The sequence below is a fragment of the Epinephelus lanceolatus genome, chromosome 8 (genome assembly GCF_041903045.1).
Source record: "Epinephelus lanceolatus isolate andai-2023 chromosome 8, ASM4190304v1, whole genome shotgun sequence".
In the NCBI taxonomy this organism is placed as follows: domain Eukaryota; kingdom Metazoa; phylum Chordata; class Actinopteri; order Perciformes; family Serranidae; genus Epinephelus; species Epinephelus lanceolatus.
Genome location: NC_135741.1, coordinates 14,816,035 through 14,837,916, shown reverse-complemented (window position 1 = coordinate 14,837,916; position 21,882 = coordinate 14,816,035). Strand labels below are relative to the sequence as shown.

Here is a 21,882-nt window from a genome sequence, read left to right as displayed (position 1 = left end):
ATGGCCAGACTGTCTACCAAAACACGTCACAGCTTGGATTACAACCACAGACTGTATATAAAGATGGACAACTTAACAGCTCCCCAGAAATGAAGCCAACCTCTTGATCTCCCCCTGGTGGCTGGTTGCAGTATAGGTCATAACCCCCTCCCCCTCCAAAGTACAGTCTCTCTCATGTTAAGTAGTTCTAATCATGCATGATGTATGTTTAAGTGTTAACTCCTCTGATAAGTTTGGTTTTAACTAGTCATTTGATGCTATAAAAAGGGGGTGTGGCATCATGATTGACAGCTGTATGTCAGTCAGTGTGGTCTCAACTAAGTCAGGTAGGTGTACAAGTGGGACCTTGATACTACAGCTCCACTGCCTGATCACTACTGCGCAGACTCTGGCTCCAAATTATGTCATCAGCACAAGATGGCGGTGCCCATATCCTGAGTATTCTGGCTTCATTTTTGTGCAGTGGGAGGAAGAGGAGACACATGGTCCATCTTTATTTACAGAGTCTATGTTATTACACTACACACAGAGGTAGGATGCCATCACTTCACTGTATCTTTACATATCAAATAGTTGTTTGCTGTTATATTAATTAAAGCTCTGAATGTCATTTACAGCTCCTTTAAATGTGCCATACTGCAGTGTGCTTATCTTGTGATGTACAGTGAGATTTAATAGAGGTAAGCAGGTAGCATGTAAAGAGGGTGTTTGTGGCTATTTGAAAAAAGTTCATCTGCCAATAAGTCCAGAGATGTTTAAACAGCGTGAACTTCTTTTCAGGTATGCTGCTGTTGAATCTAATGCAATTACATAATTAGCAGGAATATTAAAGAACCTGTCAGCCTGCTGTGAATACATAAACTTCACTCTCATAAAGGGTTTACAAATGCAAGTGTTAAATTTAAATCAGTAAATGGCACTGTTTCTCTACTTGAACATGATGTTGGAGGTTCTCATCCATTTCCATATCTAGGGCTGCATTTTCATTATTCACTAATCTTATTTTCTCAGTTGATTGTTTATGCTGCGTTCACATGCCTTTTGGATGGCAAAAAAAAAAAAAACCACAGTCCGACTTAATGGCAGGACAGTAAAATTAAACACGCATGACAATATGTTGCGATGATGATGTTCACAAAGAATGGCATAAAATATATTAAATAAAATTATAACTGTCCAGATCACCTGTCTTTTCCCTTGACAGTGGAGACAATCAAATTTGGTGTTAGCTCTGAAAACAAGGACTTTGTTCTTAATACTGTCTTATTACTGGGGACATTTTTTCATTTATAAATGTATTTACTTTAAGACTGAACCCAATTTGAACCATTGGAAGAATGAGGAAGAAGTGAATAATGCTTGACACCATATTTCTCAGAGTCTATCTTGATGCCTTTAAACATTTTCTGGTTTTGTCGGTCTGACTGTCCAAAACCAGAAAATGTTTAATTTACAATCATGTGTCTCAAAAAAAGATACAGATAATCACATAGAATAGCTAGTTTTTAGCAATTTTGCTTGAGAAATTACATAATTTCAAAGTGATTAATCGACTAATATGTAAAAAAAAAAATAAAAAATGTAGATTTAGCCATTGTCCATGATATTCCATAACCTCAATTGTACCGTTATTTATACCAAAGATCATAATGGCTCTAAAATCTGCTCCTGATAGCTTACTGGCCATGTGCAGTGAATTTGTGCAATCTTGTCGTGTTTAAAGTCAGGAAGTCAGGAGGGACTGAAACCAGCATGCACTACACAGATAAATCCACAATTTGGTCGCCATATAATCAAACCTGCATGTCTCTAGACTGTGGCAGGAAACGAGAACACTCAGTGTAGGAGTCCATAGTACAGGCAGACAGTCCAAAAATGTATCTAGTTAAAATCCTTAATTAGTACATGGTTGAACACAAAATATTCAGATATAAGACCAGAGGAAAAAAATACTCTCTACTAGATGTGGTTTTTATTCAACTCACAGTACATTCTACAGATGCACACGTGTTACATCACCTTAATACAACAGAGTCTTGTAATACCTCCTCTTAAAAATGATGAATTGGTCCTAAAAATATAAAGGAACAAATTTAAAGTCACCAAAACTGTACATTATTAAAAATTCACTTAACACCACATTTGGTTTTCATGTCTTTTTTTTTTCTTTTTTGAAAAAACGTCTTGTCCCTTTAAGTGTAACAAGGAACATCAAAGTTTATTTTCCTATCAACGGATTTGAGTTCAGTGTAAGAAACACGTTTAAATAAAACCAAGACTGTGGAGTCATCCTGTCGCCTTCATAGTACACCGACCATGCCGCGCAACATCGTACATTGGCCCTTGTTCAGCAAAAATAAAAAGGAATGTAAGACAGAAAACCGGGCGGGAACGCGCCCAGTACCTCACTATCAGAGCTCCTTTGCAGTTCTAGTCTTTAAAATAGGAGGAGGATGTTCGCCTCACACATAACCACCTTTCGATGTTTTCATCTGGTCAGACGAGCTACAGACAAACAGTACATTTTCAACATGGATCAGTTGCTGCAAACACCATGTTGTCTTAGAGCAATTTCATAGTGTAAAAGAGAAACATTGCAGCCATGTGTTGCAGTAGCATCCTTTCAGTCGTACACAGATCAGGTGAAACTAGCTGATAATTTACTTGTAACAAGAGGGACAGTGAACTATAAGAGTCTAAGCCCAGACTGACTGACCAACGCTAAAAAATCCCCCAGTTTCAGAACCCAGTGTCTTTCACACAGCAGCAGGAGGTGGGTATGTGTGTGAAACTGTGTGCATGTTAATGTGTGTGTCAGTGAGTGAGAAGTGTGTGTGTGGCGTGCAAGACTTTAAGTGGAGGTTATACAACGTCTACTCGTGACAGTCCAAGAACAGATTCCTTTGAGTTTAACTGGCCTTTTCGGAAATCGTCTAGACATCTCTATAAGGTAATCTGTACACATTCACTACAAGCTATTGCTATTAAATAATCCCAGCTATTGTAATCTTTATATATATTTATATATAGAATATATAATAAAAATATATTGAGCAAAAAAATTACTTCTAGGCATAAGACCACGTTACATTACATTTCCATTGAACAGGTAAGAAATGGCCCAAGCTCAGTGAAGAGTTTTGATCCATTTAGTTGTCAAGCGGCGCTAAGCAGGTCCAGTATGCAGCAGTTAGGCTGCGATAGTGTGATCAGTCCCTGACCTTCAGTACGAGTCCGAGAGCCAAAATACTCAGGGCCTGAGACCGTGTCATCACCCCACAAGCAGGGCTTGACCGAAGGCCTCGCTACGACATGGGGCTCGTGAGAGGACGTGACAGGAGAACGCCAACAGGAGATGAGGTGCTGAGGTGAAGATGAGGAGACATAAAGGGAGGAAGGAAAAGTGAAGAGAGATGTGTTCTCACTCTGTGAGGGGAATGGGCACGAGTTCAAGCCAGTTCAGCTGTGGGCCTGGAAAAGAGTCGGCCGGTAGAGGAAACAATAACAGACAAATAGCCAAAATCTATACATATATACCTATACATGAGAGAGTACGCAGAGCTGGAGGAAACTCCAGACAGTCTTAGCAGTAATGGAAAGAGTGTGACTGGGACGGTGACAGCACCAACAGTTTACAGCCCCACTACCAGGGGGAACGGTGTAGGCTCCTATTTGTCCTTGTTTGAGTAGAACTCCGCCCAGCGGCTCTCAAAGAAATGCCTCATGGCGTGTCCAGCCATTCCCACCTCCGACGTGTCCTCGTTGAACAGCTCACAGTTGTTGAAGACGAGCTGAGCATCTGCCGCAAACTCCTCACAGCTGCAGTACCTGAGACAAGGAAACGACAGGAAGGAAAAAATAATGTCAGAACGCACAAGAGACAGAATAAATACTACTGGAGAGGACTAAATGACCGAAAATTCTCTTGGGTGGGGCATGTGTATTTCTTTTACAAGATAACTAAATACAGAACAGTCTGGCATAGGGGAGTTGAGGCAAATTCTCCTTAACTTAGTCAATCAAATAAGTGGATTGTAGATAAAGGTCAGACTAACAACTGACTCAATTAACATACTTTAGATCCAAGTCCTGCACAGGTCTGATTTTCAAGACCTGCTCCTGAACCAGAACCAGAACTGTGACATACATTATAACACCTGCCCCACTACCTGTAGATAAGATGAATAAATAACATAACCGACCCAACCCATCAACACAAGATCCTGATTCAAAACCACTATAATAACTCTGCGCAATTTAAATAATTTGGTTGTGATCAGGAGCGGTCATTTTGGGCCATTTCATTCAAGTGAAACTGAGGTAACATATTTTGAAACAAAGGTAATTCAGGAAATACAATTCAAAAGAACATTTTTTGCCTATTCTTATCATATAGAGCATCACATCTTCACAGTTAACCTTGACTCTCATATGCCAGAGCTGTTACACAATGTCAGCAGACTTTAAATTAAATCATGATTACTTTCATTTTATTTTTATATATCTATTATCCCACACTTGTAATCCGACCTGCATGTTCTTTGTTTAACCCAGAACCAAATGCTGAAATAAAATTTAGAGGGAAAAAAGCTCCCGAAAAATTTGCGTTTCTGTGTGTTACCTGTCGGGTACTCGCCCTAAATAAGGACTTAGCTTTAGGTTATTCTGGCTATCCATAGCCTTTTTATATATTTAGCTTAAATGCTTTATTAAAATACAATAGCGGAAAAATACACAACATCACATGATTTTAATGATAGCCTTTTAATATAATTGACTTTAAAAAGATTTTGTGGGTCTGGTTATGAAAGCATTTTCTATCATTCTTCTTTACTTGCATTGATTTGTTCTAGTAAGTTGTGTTGAGATTGTAATTGTGTACTTAACTTTGTCCTATTTATTATCATTATTTTAGAATTAATGTTTCCTTTTTATTCTGCAGTTATACAGACCCTTTTAGGGCTGCCAGCTAGCATCTAGATAATGTCCATGGAGAATTGTTTTGCCTTCAGCTAAGCCCCACCCACCAAAAACCATCATACTGTTTACCAACAGTAAAAGGGTCTATAGTCAATATCACCCTCTATTCTGTGGACTATTTGTTTTGTGCAAGCTTAGTGTTAGGCCCACTGTTTCCTGTTTGCCCAGTAATAACTGTTTTATTGAGTATAGTCTGATCCGGCCTTACCCTCCCTGTAGCAGTCTTTCTCTCATGGTGAGGAAGTCCATGGGGTTTTTGATGATGCGGCGGTAGCCCGGCACCAGTCTGGGGTTGACGGGTTCAAGGAATGGCCAGGCGTCTGCGTGAGCCTCCATCTCCATTAGAATGATCCTGGCAGGAAAAAACAATTAATCATCACTCAAAATGAACGTCACTCTGTAGACTTAAAAATGAGTTAAAATCCTGTAGTGGAACATTTATAACAACACTGTGCATGTGATGGAGGCAGGACTCACTCGCAGAAGGTGAGGTCAGGCTGGTTGCGGGTTGTCATGCGACGACGTTTAGCGCCACTTCCTTCTCCAGAGTAGCGGGAAGATGAGGGGGGTGTCACCGACTCCTTGTACCGCGTCGCCATGCCGCCAGTACTACGTCGTGCTGGCTTCTCATCTTCAGAGCTGTCGTCTTCATATCTTCTCTTCTTCACCCTGGTCCTCTTTTTGCACGCGCGCGGTGACTCGCCCTCCTCCTGAGAGACAGAGCGTATAAGAAGGCAGGTTGAGCTGTAAATTACTATATTTTTAAGTTTGTGATTCTTGACTTTTCTAGGACAGACACCAAAACACTGAGTGTATGTGAAACCCTACTTGGCAATAAACCTGTTTCTGATGCTCTTAGATTCGAAACAGCCCTAATTTCTTTCTGTACATTTTCTGAAGTTGTTTCTTAGTCAAGAATCACAGGACGGGTTCTGACCTGGATGATGCAGGCAGGACAAAACCAGTCTCCCTCTGGAACCTGGGTGATTTTGGGCCTCAGACAGTACATGTGGCAGCCTCGATCACAGCTATCACACAGCAACAGGCAATCATCATTGTCTCCCTTCCTGCAAACCTGGCAAGTCTGCGATCACAGAGAGGAAACCCTCATGGTTAAAATGACAACAAATTTGAATTTGGTGTCGTTTTTTGTGTGACTTTGTGCAGCATGCTCCCAAAAAGTGAGCCCATCAGAGCGCAACAACAATCTGAAGTTACTTACCACTTTAGTCACTGATCTCTCCCAAGCGATGGCCTTCTCCAGCTGAAGTAAACACAGACAGACCTGGGGAGCGCTGCGGCAGCGATCCAAAGCCTGTCGCCATGTTCGTAGTCGAGATGTGATCTCACTTTCCAAACTGGAATGCAAGAAAATTTCTAATAAGCATAAAATATAAAACAAATTCATCCTCTGCATTTTAAAGAAAGCCTGTTCTTCTCACCTGATGACATCCATAGGATGCTCTTCTCCTGGGGTCGGGGTGAGAGGAGCGAGGCGCATCACTTCAGCCGGGTTCCACAGCGGCTCCTTCAGGTAGCGCCTCTCAATGTTTCGCTCAAGGTTGGCCAGCCGCAACACAGCCAAGTCCAGCGGGTGCGTGGCGATACGTGGAAGGCCAGACCACTCCTTCTTGGTTCGCACAATCCAGTCATCACGTGGGTCGGCATCATGTTCGTAGTACTGGAGGTCTTCACGTGTGGAGTCTGGATCTGGGATCGTGTAGGGCTGTAAGGGGAGGCAGAGTTGAGAGAGGGATGGTTAAAGTATCAGCGAGGGAGATAATGAAACAGGAGTCGTGTATTTATAACTAAAGACTGAAGTATTGTGACGAAACATTTTATCAAGAGTTTTAATGGTTACCTGAAATTCTGCCATAGGTGTCTCTGTGTTAGACTCAGTCTCATTCACTGCACTCTGAGGAGGCGCCTGGAGGAAACACAAAAAGCAGATGTTCAAATAGTGTTTTAAATGGAAATGGGGGAAAAAAGAAGGGATGATAAAAAATACATTTTTGGGACAGTCATGAGATAAAAGCGATATCTTAAAATAATAAAAAAATAATAAAATAGAATACAACTGCAAAAAATACAGCGTTATTCTCTTATAAAGTTGTCAGAGTGAGGTAGTGTGAGGTGACGTCTCACCTTGAGAAGCAGATCAGCTGCAATGACCCGCTGCTCCAGGTCCTCCACCCACTGTAGGGAACTGATGTCAGTCTCCATTGCTTTTTCCTGTACTTGCCAGGGCTGCTGCAGAGCCTCCATTAGCACGTCCTTCACCTCCACCTTCGACTCAAAAATAGGGTCTAACCGACAAGAACGCAAGTGTGAGGAGAACATGGGGCCACAGGGGAAACATACACATAAGCTGAGTGACAAATCCCACTATCAACAGAGATGATCTGTTTACCAACAAGACTCACCGTCGATTGGTTTGGTGCACATCTCGGCTAAACTCTCCATGTGTTTGGCTAAATGCTTATGGAGCACCTTCTCCCTGACGCCCCTTGGATGGAGGGCCTGTAAGGTGCTGTACAGCTCCTCTGGATCCTTGATCCACCACCAGCCACGCACCATCGCTGGAAAAGAAACATGTATTACTCATCACAAATAAATAAGACACAGATGCTACTTGTGTTGTTCATGAAGAATAATTAATGACCTGTTTCCTGTTCATCCTAGTCCTAAACATTTAGATCAACTGTCTTATACTTCAGGACTTGTTAAATGTGACAGCAGTCAAACGAACCTGACACTACTTACATGCTGGTATGGGCTTGACCACCAGTTGTGTGAAGTACTGCTGCTCAAGCTCCTGGAACACAGAGTTGGGAGGGCGGCCACGGCGCTTGGCTGCAACTCCTCTTGACCCCCTGCGGGCGGGACTGCTCCCTCTGCTACCTCTCCTCCGCCTGCGACCCGGCCTGGCGGGAGTGGTGAGAGCAGGTGCGGCAAGAGGCAGAGGAGCTGGAAGAAGTTGTGGGAGAGGTGGTACTAGGGCACTGTCAGGAGCAGGTAGCATGGAGGGAATGTCCTGTGGTGGTGCTGGGGTCGCTGGGTCAGCTGGAGTCAGGCCAGGCAAGAGCGGGTCAGGCTGAGAGGAGGGGAGAGATTATTTATTTATTTATTTAACCACCACACAAACTGCATTATTACAGCATGATTTGATCTATTTATAGTTGTGATTGTGGTGACAAACCTGCATGAGTGGAGCAGCGAGTGCAGGCAGGGCGCTCGGGATCTGAGGGAGGAGTTTAGGGGGCGAGCTGGGTAAGGTGGGCGTCTGGGGTTCGGTCAGAGAGTTATCATCACACGGCTGTTTGGGGAGCAGGTTGAACCACTGTCCTTGTTTCTCTGCCATCTCCTTCACACTCTCCTCTGGTCGATTACCCTCTGGAGCATCCCCCGCTGCTGAGCATGTGCCGTTGGTCACCGCTTCCTGTGATTGGCTGAGCCAGCTCTGGAAAGCAGCCTGTGTGAGGTCGTGCATGCCACCGTTCGGCGATCCTGGCCCTTCTTCACCTGCTGACCTGGCACTACTTCGACGCCGGCGGCGAATTTTTGCGGTGCGGAGGTGAAGCTCCACTTCTGGTTTGATTTTTCGGGGGCGTCCTCGTCCTCTTGGCCTGCTCATGAGGGACGCAGTGCCGGGGAGGGGATCCTCCTCTAGAGGCAAAGTCTCGGGCTGGGGCTGTGGCTGGGGCTGTGGCTGTGGCTGTGGCTGGGGCTGGGGCTGTGGCTGTGGCTGTGGCTGGGGCTGTGGCTGTGGCTGGGCAGGGGTAGCAGAGGAAGGAGAGGACGGGACAGTAGAAGGGGGAGGAGGAGTGGTGGGCATGGTGGTCTCCTCGACTTTGGGCTCCTTTTTGAGAAAGGTGACAGGAACCTCAGCTACAAGGACTTCTCCAGAAGCTGCATGATAGAAACATGAGGAAAATTTAGATGAAGACAGACGAACCAGGGCTTTGTAAAGTCTACAAATGCAAGTGATAACATTTCTTCAAGACTTATTTTCAGACTCACTCAGCAGCTCCTCTGGCCCTTCAACCAGAACTCCTCCGAGGTGAGGTAGAGCCAAGTATCTGCGCTGGTAACGGTCCTGGCCGAGCAATACGGCCCGCATGGAATGAGACGACTGTAGCAGCTTTTTACGGAAAAACGCTTGGCGCTGTGGAGATCCGAAAAGAGAGGAATATTTGATATAAAGCAACATAAATGTATAAAGAACTGTGTCTGTGTAGCATCAAGCTTACCTTAGTTAGCTTATCTATCTGCCTTTCAAGCTCTGGAATGCTGGCATTGGTAGGACTTTCACTCTGTAACACAAAAGATCAAAATTAAAATAAAGGAACGATCTCTTTCTGATCCTGAAAACACACAACAGCAGATACAGTACGTACATCACTGAGTTTAGGCTCTTCTTTGCGTGCACGGCGGTTGCCTCTCTCCGGGATGAGGCCACTTTCCTCCAGACTGAGGTTCTCTTCCTCGGCCACTCTGGCACTGCGCCTCCTCTCCTCAAAACACAGCTCTTCCTCTGAGCGTCCTGTACGACGCGCTAGTGCCGCCTTCAGTCTGCATGGGAGTAAAACAGTCAGGGTCAACATGTTGTGCAGCTCTGTGCTACACTGACACAAAAGATCTGATTGACGTGATTTTTCTGTATTTAAAGAGAGAAAATCTTACTTGCGTAGCTTCCCCTCAATGATCCACTTGTTCTTCCTGTAAGTTGCCATGTTTTCTAATGTGTTGTCAATGTCACTGAAATATAAAATGCATACGTTAATAAAGTAACAGAAATGAAGTGGTAACAAACTTTTAGGATCAAGAGCATCCCACAGATTAAGTAATACGTCCTTGTTCTGACCTTGTGACAACGTTGCTGCTGTTAAGCTCGTCCACGACGAAACCCAAGATGGCTGCCTTGGTGTCAGGAGGCAGGGCGTGAAATGTTTTGGTCCTCAGCGTGTTGCACACTTCTGCCTCGTAACCATGGCATTCCAAGAAGATGCGGAGGACTTCAGAGACCGTGCTGCGGTTCAGCTCCAACTCCACCAGCTTGTCCCCGAGGATCTTTACTGACTGAAGGTTGGGGTGGAGAGGAAAACGTAGATTGCAATGTTAATGTTGTTCCATCTTTTTATTAAAAAAAAAAAAAAAGGTCACTAACCAGGGTTGGATATCAGCACCAGCCACCAGCCAAATACTTACAAAATAAGCATATGACTCTAGATTTGCTTCACTTACCAGCCAGAAATTAATGGTAATCTATTGAGTGGGGGGGGGGTAGATTGATAAACAACCAAATGAAGAACAGTATATGTTTGAGATCACCCAGCGGATGGGACACTTGATAGTCACAGAACGAGGCTAGCCACAACAGCTAGTGTTGGCATCAAATTTGGTTTCTGATTAGTTTATGTACTGTGTAGTTTTTATTAACTCCCTTAGACATTCTTTGCCAGGTGAGATTTTTGTTGTGTGGAGTGGACATGGACGCTATTTAGGAGGGAATGCATTGGACTACATTCACATTACCTATTTTTTTTTTTTTTTTTTTGAAGAAAACATGGGAACATGGGAATGCTGATAATTCACACCAGACCTGTTTTTTCAGATGTCATGTGGTGCAGGGATACGGAAAGTCTGCACACCGAATCTCCATATATCTACACCACACACGCATGTTTGCATCACACTGGTGACAAACAGCTTTCATGATTCTTTATCAGGAACTGTATTCATGGAGAAAAATGCTCTCACTGTGTCACACACCTGATAGAATGATGGCAGGCCTGGATCATGGAGTGCAGCCTCCATCAGCTTTATCAGTAGATCCTGGACCTCTCCTTGGCTGTCGCCCAGGCCCAAGAGGCCCTCCTGCAGGGTAGCAAGGCTGGGGATGTCCTTGGGTATATTGAGACCGATGATCTTTCCATAGCCATGCAGGAACTCGACCACAGCCAGGCAGTGTGCAAACGCTTTGCCAGAGAGAACCAAACCAGGGATGCGGGACAGCTCTGGCAGCGGCTGATGGAGACAAAGTTTAAAGGTCACGATTAAAATCCTCTACAATCACAGTGCTAATGAAGTAGACTTAAGGAATTACAAAACTCACTTTGTGGTCAGTGAGACACATGTCCTCTGTCGGCTTCTTCAGCTCCTCTGCGATCAACTGCTGCCTCTTCCGCTCCTCCAGACGTCTCTGGGCCTGCACTCTCCTCTCTGCTGTCCTTTTAGCTGCCAGAGCAGCCCGAGCTGCCGCCTCCGCCTCGGCCTGGGCTTTAGCCAGAGCCTTGGCTTTACTCCGAGCACCCAGCACCCTCTTACCCTGTGCAATCCGCTCCTCGTCGGTCTGCTGTACAGGTGGAGGAGCCTCGACCTTGACTGCCCTCCTGCGGCCAGGCTTTTTGGGCTCTGCAGCGGACCCTGATGTTGGCTGTGTGGCGTGAGGGGCTGTCGGGTCAGCCTGTTCAGCCTGGGCCTTGGCCTCTTGTTCAAGCTGAACCCACAGAGGAAAGAAAGAACAGGTGGAGGTGAGGAAGAGGTGGCGCTGCGGAGGAAAATGCTGATAGATCATGTTGTGTTGAGAGTTTGTCTGTACCTTGGCTTTCTTCTTTTCGTCTCTAATCTTCTTGAGCTTGGCATTCTCCCTTCTCTTCATTCTTGCCTAAATAATAAACAGCAGCAACAAAATCAGGATGAAATGTCGACAGGATCAACAGCTCAATATTACAAACCACATTCACTCAGCTACGTACCTTTCTCTTCATTTTCTTTTTAATTTTTGCAAGTTTCTCCTTTTCCTCCTCCGTGAGAGCTTCTAAAAATGGGAATACAAACAGTTAGCTACAGGACAAACTTCTTCACGTTATGTGCTGAGAGAGTCATCTGGCTTTAAGACTAAACTACTAGCTATAAACAAATCCCTGTACACTCATGCCTCCTCCGGTCTACATCCACTTACCCTTTGCTTCAAGTCGCTTCAACAGCTTGGCGTCCACTTTGCTAAGGAGGTCAATCATCTTGGGTTTGGGAGGTCTACCAGGGCGGCGGCCTTGCCCACCCCTCACGCCGCGAACCCTGCGAGGTTTCTCTTTATCAGGGTTTGGAGGTCGACCTCGCCGGCCAGTGATGGCCATGATCATTGAAGGAACCTCCTCATTGGCCAAGAGGACCCACTGCTTACCCTGTGACATATTGTAGAGAATGATGAGTCTTCAAAAATGTCTTCTACACATTTCTGTTTAACTGTGCATCAGTTTTGATCTTGTTTCCCCTTCTTGCTCTTTGTACTGAAGAGTACTCAGTAAGAAGATCAATATACAGACCTCAGAGGTTTCTCTTTCTTCATAAAAATCTCCAACAGGCATGCGTGGGCTGAAGCTGAAGTGTTCTCTGCTGACCACACTGTCCGTGTGTCTCTTCAAGTACTGGAAGGAGCAATTGGAACAGGCAAGAGAGTAGGAAAATAATCAGTGTTGACGTTATCAATACATCATCTGTTTTTGATTTGCCTTAAGAAACTATGATTTTAATAAATTAAGACATTTATAATGTTGTTGGATAGCCAGATAAAAGTTACCTTGACTATTTCTGGGAACTGCTTCATCCGCCTTCCACAAGGTGTGTAGTACCAGGTTTCGCCCTTCATGCGGTTCTCCATTTTCCTCACACGAATCTCCCTCCTCCAACTACAGTGAAGAGAGTTCATTATTAAAACAGGACCATAGCAAACAAACTTCTCAAAGCTAAATAAAAAACACACAGCTCAGAGACGTCAAACAAGATGTGTTAAAGTGCGAAGCCCAACTTCTCTTTGGTGTCATCTAGTGGTGAGGTTGCACATTGCAATCAAATGAATACCCATCCTCTCACCTCTCCTTTTCCAAGCACGTAGTAGAACCTACTGTAACTTCCAGGTAATGTAAACAATGCAAATGGCCCTCCATAGAGCCAGTGTTAGGTTTGTCTGTTCTAGGCTACTGTAGGACAACATGGCAGACTCTCCACACTAGAATATGATTTGGCAACTCCTTATATCACACCTTGCATAAAGAATTCTCGAATTGTACCCTATACTTTTACACTGTTTCACCATAATCATGAGTTCATAAGTGAGAGAGGGGTAGGGGACAGGGGAACAGAAGAGGTTTAGGTAGATAAGGAAGACTAAGGGGAAGGATCAAGAAAGGGAATCACTGTTTCCAGGCTCACTTACCTGAGTTAGGCTTAATATTCGATACTATTCTAATCCCAAAATACAACCCTGTCTTCTACGTCATCTTTTATTTTTGTGAACTTATTGTTTCAGAACTCTCTTATGTGAATTGAAATGAGCGTTGAAATTATATGATGTACTTAAATTTCCTCTTTGGATCAATAAAAATATTTGGAAAAAATAAAATTTTTTATATTAAATCAGGCTTGAAGAAAAAAAAATTCAACAGTGTAGATGCTGAAATTTTATGACAGTCCTCGAACACCTCGGTTTGCACACACTTTGCTTTACAAAAATATTTTTACATCTTTAGGGGCCGTACACATGCCGCGTCTTTAACTGCCTGGAAAACTTGAGGTCAGGCGCTGGGACATACTCTTGTGCGTTTTCTGTGCCAGCTTTCACAAGCGCGGTGGCAGGTTGCATCTAAGGTTGCTAAGCAACTTCAATAAGTACCATATGATAGCCTATTCACCTGAAATCCTGAGTGCAGAGCTGATCTTCTTCCAGGCACTGTTTGTGTGTAGGCCCATTGTCTTTGAGACATATATAAAGCTCTGACAGCCCTGCACTAACATGATCATCATCTTCTCCATATTTACCACAGAGTGATATTAATGGAAGAAGGGAAAGATGTCTGTCGGCTGTGATTGGTTGTTCCTCATCACATGACATGTGGTGCATTCTGTTGTGCTCCAAAAGTTGAACTTTGTTTATGTCAGGGCGCAGCTGTTGCTCACTGAAAAATAGGAGTTTTCGGGAACGCGTGCACGCATTGACAGCATCGCTCTGGCGTTTGAGTGTGTCTGCTGTGAGTCTACACTGAAAAAAATTATTTGCCACGCAAAAAACGCGGCATGTGTACGTCCCCTTAGTCAACAGTGATTTTTATTTGAAGTGTAAAATGATGGAATAATGGTAGGATGAACAAAACTCCACGAGGGAACATTACCCATGGCGCATTGGGAATTGAACCTGCTCTTCAGTTGCAACCCTCCTCTGTCTGCCGGATTCACCTGTTCAAGAAAAATGCACACAACCACATTTAGCATTAGACTGTTAGATTGTGATATCATGTCTCGACAAAACACCATTACATTATGTGGAACAGCCCCTCACAAAAAAATTACTAAACCTCTTCATTACCTGCCATGGAGCTGTCATCATCATTTTCTTCAGCATCATCAGCAGCAGCTGTTTCGCCATCTTGTTTAGGTGTTTTTGCCACATTTCCGTCTTGGTCTTGTTTCCTGGACCTTCTTGCCTTCTTGGGTTTTTCCACTGCAGCCTTAATAGCTGAAGCCAGAACAGCTTCAATTGTGGCAGTGATGGGATCAACCTCCTCTGTGGGAGGCCCAGCCTCTCCACATGCATCTGACGCTTCTTTAGCATCCACCTTAAGAGGCTTCTTCCTCTTCCTGCCCCTGGTTACCTCCTCTTTATTGCCTCCTTCTTCTTCAGTCTTAGGCTTCTCCACTTTAGGGGTTCGAACCCGAGGCTTCCGCTGGGCCTCGTCAGGAGCTTAAAAGACAAACAGAAATGTTTTGAATTAAACTCAATAATTTAACATTTACATTTTGTTGAATTCAGAATGTTTAAATACCTGGGGTTTTAATCCATATTGCCTTTGGAGTTCGAGGTTTGCGTGGTTTCCCTGGGGTTTTCAGAGGTCTACCAGCAGCTGGCACAGGTGGATCAGTTACTGGTTGGAGTGGGTGTACAGCAGGGCTCTCTGCTGGGGTACTGAAAGCGATGAAGTTCTTATCTCTCATCTTGAAACTTGGGGGGGTCATTGCTTCATTAACAGTGGTCTTAATGCTAATGCGTCCAGCTGAGTCTGGTGTGTCGTGTCCTCTGGGCTCCCACTCTGCTTCAGGTTCTGAGATGAAACAACAAGAAAATTAATTTGTGTAGGAATAATTCAGAAATAAAGAATGACATACAACACAGAAAGACGAGTAATCTGTTTTGGAAATACATCTATCTGTATTTGGTGACAATGAAAGCAATGTCTATCCATGATCATGAACTTTAAGAATGTACCTTGAGGACCTGGCTGAGATGGCACAAAGGAGCGTGAGTTGGACACATCACTTGAGTCGACAGATGGCTCCTCCATCTGAGAAGTGTTGTTCAGAGAAGACTCCGGCATGGATTCTTCTGTGATATGACAGCTGTCCTTTGTCTCTTCTGCCTCAGACGTTTCTCCTTCCCTGGTGGAGTCCAGCGTGTCATCTCTGGAGTCCTCCACAGAATAGTTGCTATCTCTAGTGGTCTCAAATGCAGTCGATGGTTCCTCATCTGCATGGGAAGTGCTGTCAAACTGAGAAGTGTCCTTTCTCAGGTGAAAGCTGCTGTCAAAGTGAGTGGAGTCGTCTACGCTTGAGCTGTCACCATCTAGAAGAGAGGTCTTTTCAAAGACAGAGCTGGCATCGATTCTAGAGGGGGTGTCGAATGTTGAATTGCCATCAATGCGAGAAGCTGTATGTGAAGAGTTAGCGAAACTTTCTTCATCAGTCAGATGTTCTTCCCTTGTGCTGTGAAGATGTGAAGACTTTCCAAGTGGAGACTGCTCCACCATAGTGTCCTTAGCTTCACAGCTTTGCATGTGGTGCTTTTCAGAAGCTGTCTGTTTATTCTTGGGCTTTTGATCAGGAGCGACTGTGGTCTGCAAAGGTTTCTCAGGAAGATCAGTGAGGGGTTTGAGCGAGCAAATGTCAGACTTATTAGTATCAGTAGCGTCCACCCTCTGCGATGTCCTTATTGTGCCCGAATCAAGCTGAGGGAGGTGTTCCTGTGGTTCCCCATTTCTTTTATTGGCCAAGGCTTTCCTATCCTCACTATGACCATGGTGCTCTGGCTTGGGAGACAAAGGCTTCAGCGCATGAGGAGTGGTGGTGTCCGGAGGATGCTGCCCAGAGTCAAAATGTTGGACCACTCCAGAGGACGTACCCTTTGCAGAGGGCACAGACACCAAGGCAGGAGGGGTGGACAAGGGTGCAGTCCTGGAGGCTTGAGTGGTTAGAAGAGGTAGGGTAGACAGAGGTCGAACTGTAAGACTTTCACGGGCTGCTAGGGAGGGTAAGTTCACCGCCCCTGGTGGTGATGATGATGCAGAAGCAGTGGAAAGACCACGGTCAGCAGGCGGAGGAGTGTATGTCTGACGCTGGGGTGTGGGGTCGCAAAGTTTACTGACAACTGAGGGAGTTTTGGACACAGACATGAGAGAAGCAGATGTTGATATACAAGAGCCAGGTGGTGTTAAGGTTGAGGATATTAGAGGTGGAGCCACACCAGCAGATGAGGATTTTGCACCCACTGACGAAGCGGAAAACATTAATTTTGGGGGTCCAGGCTTTTCATGCTGAGCTCCAGAAGTATCAGGAAAGCAAGACTTCATCAGAGGTGGCTTGGACCCTTGAACCATCTGCTGAAGGGATGAGATGGGTGCAGTTGTAACAGTTAAAGGAGGCAATGAAGACTTGGTCTGATGAGCTACAGACTGCAATGAAGAAGAGACTGGAGGGACTGAAGAATATGCTGCAGGTCTAGACACAATATCAGCTGAAGCAAGAGGTGTAGACAACTTCTGAGGTGATGCAGGCAGGGGGGAGGAAGAGGACCCCACTGACAGATGCTTGGATACAGCAGGGGACGTCTCAGTCACAGCAGAAGTGGGAGGCCTGAGGCCTTGCTTCATTAGAGGAGGTGAGGAAAGTCTTGGAGGAGCAGCTGGAGAATGAGCAGAGGACACATTGGGGGGCGTTGAGACTTGTGGTGGAGCAGATTCTACGTCAGGGGATGATACTATAGGTGGCCCAGGGGCGGATGTGGAAAACTCAGAGACAGCAGGAGCCGCAGAGACCCGAGGAGGTGTTGAGGCCTTGCTGGACTCAGAGAGCTGAGATGACACAGACTGGGGAGGTGTATTAACGGCTGTCTCTCTAACAGGGGTAGCCATTTCTGGACGCTGAGGTGCTGGCTGTTCAGAATGCTGACGGTAATCAGGTCCCACGTGAGCTGCACTTTTGGGTAGCCTGTGAGCAACAGGTGCCCTTTCCATGCCATTGTAGCTTGTGTCTACCTCCTTTACAGACTCTCTCGTGTGCCCTGAAAGAAAGAGAAAACACACAAAAAAAATCAATAAAAAATAAGGCTGTTTACTGTTTTTATAAGCTGAATTTGCAGTGAGTGTATTATGCATTGAAGCATTTGGTCACTGTTTTTCTTAATCAAACAGTGGCACCTGCTGGCTGAATCTCGGCACTATCCCACAGCTGTGCACCGGCAGTAAGACCGGCCCAACACCAGACATTCATGTGCAAGAAATAACTAGCAGAGCTGCAACTTAACAGTATCTTTCATTCTGATTCATTTGCTGAATATGTTCTCAACTAAAAGTGGCCTTCACAGTTTCCCAGAGCCAAAAGTGGCCCATTTAAGCGTCTGTTTTCGTCTGACCAAAAGTACAAAACCCTAAAATGTTCAGTTTTGTATTAAGTAAGATAAATAGATGATATTATAACATAATGTGTAGGAGCCACTGAAGCACATGTATAGATTTGGTGACAATCTGTATTGATGTAGCATATTATAAAGCTTCTGATGTTATTTAAGTTTACACAACAGTTTTTGTATATTTTAGTGCACACGACAAAAAGATTGTTACAACGTCCGCGTAGGTTTGGATTGTAAAAGGTTTTTGACCGTGTTATGCAATGTTTTAGTGTGTAATGACGTGTATCAAGTCTGTAGTGTAGTAGACAAGAAGTGATTTTGGAAGGACTCTGCCTGCATTTTTTGTTTGTTTTGTTTCTCTATCCTCAAATAAACCTGGTTTAAGTTTTTCCTGCCTCATGTGAGTATCTTAGTTCTTCACAAAGGGAACTGGAACATGAGTCAAAACTGAGATACCTTGCAAACTAAGTGGAACTTAAAATGGCCACTATATGATGGAAATGATACTAAAATTGAATGAAAAAACAAACAAATCTTCACATGCAGGAAGCAGGAGCCAGAAATTATTGGCATTTCTGCTTGAAAAATGACTAAAATGGTTAACCAGTAATGGAAAATAGTACTGTTATATACAGATGTATGTCATAGGAAACTAACGCAAGCAGGGAGTGTCATGTTTTAATATGATCAGCAGCTGGGATAGCTAGGCCAAGCATTGCCAAAGAGGAAGAAGACCATATGACTGTACAAGTATCACTCAACTGGTGGCATTAAAGCAGGAAATGCAAAGCAAAGGAGACATTTTAATTAATGGGGAAATAAAAGTTTGACAGATACCACAAATACACAGTAGCACCAAAATTCCAGGCACAAATGTGAAAGTAATTACTTTTTATGGGAACTAAAGAAACATAGACTACTATATATATATAACTGTAAGGAAAAAGTGTAAAGTGGTCACCTTGCATGACGGTAGACAATCCCACATTGCTCGCATGAGGGCTCCGCTCCCTGCTGTGGCTCTTGGGTGATCCACTATCCTGCACTGTTGACGGTGACATCATTGGTGTTGAGGACATCCCCACAGGGAGAGGGCTGCCAGTGCCCCCTCTGCCTAAACTGTGGTGCTGTGGGCTGCCACGTGGAGGAGTAAAATTCTGGGCAGCTGGGGGCATCATCTGAGCCTGACCCTGGGGCTGAGACTGCTGTGACGGCTGCTGCTGGGGAGACGGCAGGGGCGGGTGCTGGGGTTGATGCTGGTAGTAGGGCATCCCATTAGGCATGAGGCCATAATGCTGTGGTTGCTGGTGCTGCTGGTGGTGGTGGTGTGGGTGACGATGGGAGTGGAGGTGCTGCTGTGACGGTTGATGTGGGGCCGGTTGTAAGGACTGCTGCTGGTGATGCTGTGACGGTGTAATTCCAGGATGTGCCTGACTCTGGTAGGTCCCATACATACTGTGGGAATTATAACTAATCTGCTGTGGGCCAGGGTTACTCCTGTTCCAGTACTGACTCCCAGTAAGAGGCATGTTCGGTGGGCCTGACACAGGGGGCTGGTGGGAGCTTTCAATGCCCCCGTTCAGCTGGTACTGTCCGTGACCCTGGAAGTGGTGCTGTGACTGAGGCTGCACCATGCCAGGTGTAGGCTGCTTCTGGTGCATCCCGTGCCCAGGAGAGGTGCCCATGGCTGGACTATACTGAGGGTGTCCTCCCCACAAGTAGTCGTAGCCCATGCTGCTCTGGTGGTGGTTGCTCATGTGTGGGTAAGGAGCTGTTGGTGGGTGGGAGCCAGGCACACCGGACCCGAGTACAGTAGTGACGCCATTCACATTCATTTCGCCATTCATATCTGTTACACACAAGAACATCAGTTGAGTTAAAAAATGAAAGAGAAAGTGAAGTGTTGCTCTTTAAAGTGATACAAATTTTCAAAATAAAGCTCAGTGCAATGGCTGAAAATACTCACTCTTCCCCTGCTGAGGAAAACTCATGGAGGACCCGTTAGTATAAAGAGAATCCCCTGAGGAGAGTTTCAGTCCTGAGTTTGCTGAGGAGTGGGTGCCATAGTTGAAATGATTATTTGACTCCATCTGGAAACCAAAGAGCATAAAGAATAAACACACAGATTTACAATCTACTACCCAATGTTCATTCAGTAAAATGTGTAGAAGACTGCTTAACGTGGCTTAAGTGCACGCCACGCATCGCCATATGAATCACAATTTTATTCTTTAATTCATCCCCGTGCAGCTTTGAAGACGCTACGTAATATGTACGACATTTCTTTCCCAAATGATTTTGGCAACTGCATCTTGTGACAGCACCATTTCGCTCCAACAACAACAACCGTCAAAATGTCGCAGCCAGCAACAGCAGATGCCAGGCCTCAGCGAGCCGTAATGGACAAACGGAATATTACGATAGAAGCTCATCACTGCCGCTGATGAGGCGCTGCTAATGTGAGCACATCCTCCTCGATCTACCATGATACGTTCACGGCCCAGGCAGCCACAGCCACACAGACTGTACCCAACACCCGGCGGCCTCGGCCAAGTAACAATGGAGATTAGCGGCGATATTTTACAGTCACTCCGAGGCCTGAAGCACTCTTACCACACCACTCGCTGTTCAACACTTCCACACCATTGTAACACCAAAGTAGCCCTCAATGGATACTTGATTTCCTAATTCAACAAGGCCGTCGCAAAAGCAGGCGCCGCGTTAGCTAAGTCGCGCTAGCTGCGTTCTCAAATGAACAATTCACTTTAAAGCGCTGCTAGCCGGGCTAACAACTCGTACTGTAAACGTTAAATATACGTTAAACTCATTAATAGGTTGGACATAAATGTTTACTTTACCGTGAAACATCGGGTAAAAATACCCCCCGCTCCTGCTCCAAGGTTATTTAGCTAAATCATCACAATAGAACCTAGCTAACACACGCTAGCTATGTAGCTAACTGATAGCATCATCTACGTTAAGTACGGTACAGAAGCTGCGATGTTAGCTAACAGCCAGGTAGAAGGTACCGCAGCCACGCTGCTGTGGATCCATGATGCCCATCAGCGATAGAGAGCCCCGCGGATGGGAATAAATATCAGCCGGTGTCTTGATAACGACTCACGTTAACTCAGTCAGACTCGCTTGTTAACAGATGGGAGGCGTGCTCCCTTTTGTTCACGGGCTAACGTTAGCTAGCAGCCAGATGAAGTTACATTGTTTACGCTGCACGCACACAGATAATTTTTTTGCAGAGCATCATCCTCCCACACTGCCACCATCAAAAGTTTCTCTCGTAATTCAGTCAAAGCTATCCAACCTTTCAGTCCTTGGATTTCGGAGGCGCAGGTGCCTCTAAACCTTCGTGTAAGCGGTTATGCGGGTGAAGATGGCACAGCGGTAAATAATAAACAACTATTCCCTAACCTTTGGGTTTTAAATTAGCAAACATGGCTGGTGTGGTCCAGTGCAGCCATGATCACAGAACAGAGCGAACAGTAGGAGTGTAAACGTCCCAACAACAAGCACACACACTTCCGGTCACATTACTTCACGAGACTTCACAAGAAAATACACAACAACAACAACAACAACAATAAGAAACACGTACTTTAAATATATATATATATATATATATATATATATATATATATATATATATATATATATATATATATATAGTATAGAAAATGTTTTTAAAATACCAAAATAAAAATGCCTCTGTCAGTTTTTAATCATACAATATTGCATTATTAATACTGATGCATTAATATAACTTATTGTGGTACTTGTTTATATATGTGTGTGTATTTACAGTGTTAGTTTGTAATAACGCATCGTATTTTCAGTGGTCGGTTACTTTTGACATGTAATAGGATACAGATTACTAGTTACCCTGTTGAAAATGTAATGTTACTGTAGCTATTTTCATTTCTTTATCAAAGTAAAGTCACTTATTAAGATGAAAAAAGTCCAGAAATAGGCCATGCCAAAAAAGAGACATTCCTGCACGGCGAAAAAATGCAAAGTAAAATAATGAATGTTATATTCTACATATAAATTTCACTTTTATTTACTTTTATTTTATTTTTTTTACCATAGAGAATATATTAAGATGTAACCCCTTTGTAATCACCAAACTTTTAATTAGCAACTGGATTTTTTTTCCCCATTTTTTTTGTAATTTAATTACATGTAACTATTTATATGTAACTAGTTACTCCCCA

General features: G+C 44.4%; 1 protein-coding gene across 4 annotated transcripts; it reads right to left on the bottom strand.

The window, feature by feature from the left end:
• Positions 1-1,953: 1,953 nt before the first annotated feature.
• Positions 1,954-21,170, bottom strand: baz2a (bromodomain adjacent to zinc finger domain, 2A). Of its 4 annotated transcripts, none has more exons than XM_078169888.1 (30): positions 21,083-21,170; positions 19,623-19,746; positions 18,618-19,505; positions 15,242-17,308; positions 14,802-15,077; positions 14,345-14,719; positions 14,151-14,214; positions 12,563-12,671; positions 12,309-12,410; positions 11,945-12,167; positions 11,739-11,800; positions 11,582-11,647; positions 11,096-11,479; positions 10,753-11,007; positions 9,845-10,059; positions 9,664-9,738; positions 9,378-9,552; positions 9,231-9,293; positions 9,001-9,145; positions 8,180-8,889; positions 7,744-8,074; positions 7,404-7,559; positions 7,126-7,286; positions 6,842-6,907; positions 6,423-6,706; positions 6,203-6,338; positions 5,918-6,064; positions 5,458-5,690; positions 5,189-5,332; positions 1,954-3,828 (listed from the first exon to the last, which is right to left on the bottom strand). In XM_078169888.1, exons 2-30 carry the CDS (start codon positions 19,744-19,746, stop codon positions 3,669-3,671), a joined length of 8,196 nt encoding a protein of 2,731 aa, XP_078026014.1. In that variant the 5' UTR covers positions 21,083-21,170; the 3' UTR covers positions 1,954-3,668. The 4 variants fall into 4 exon arrangements, with proteins under 4 accessions (XP_078026014.1, XP_033484298.2, XP_033484299.2 ...); XM_033628407.2 differs by having other exon boundaries at positions 20,976-21,139; XM_033628408.2 differs by lacking the exon at positions 21,083-21,170 and adding an exon at positions 20,686-20,819.
• Positions 21,171-21,882: the final 712 nt, after the last annotated feature.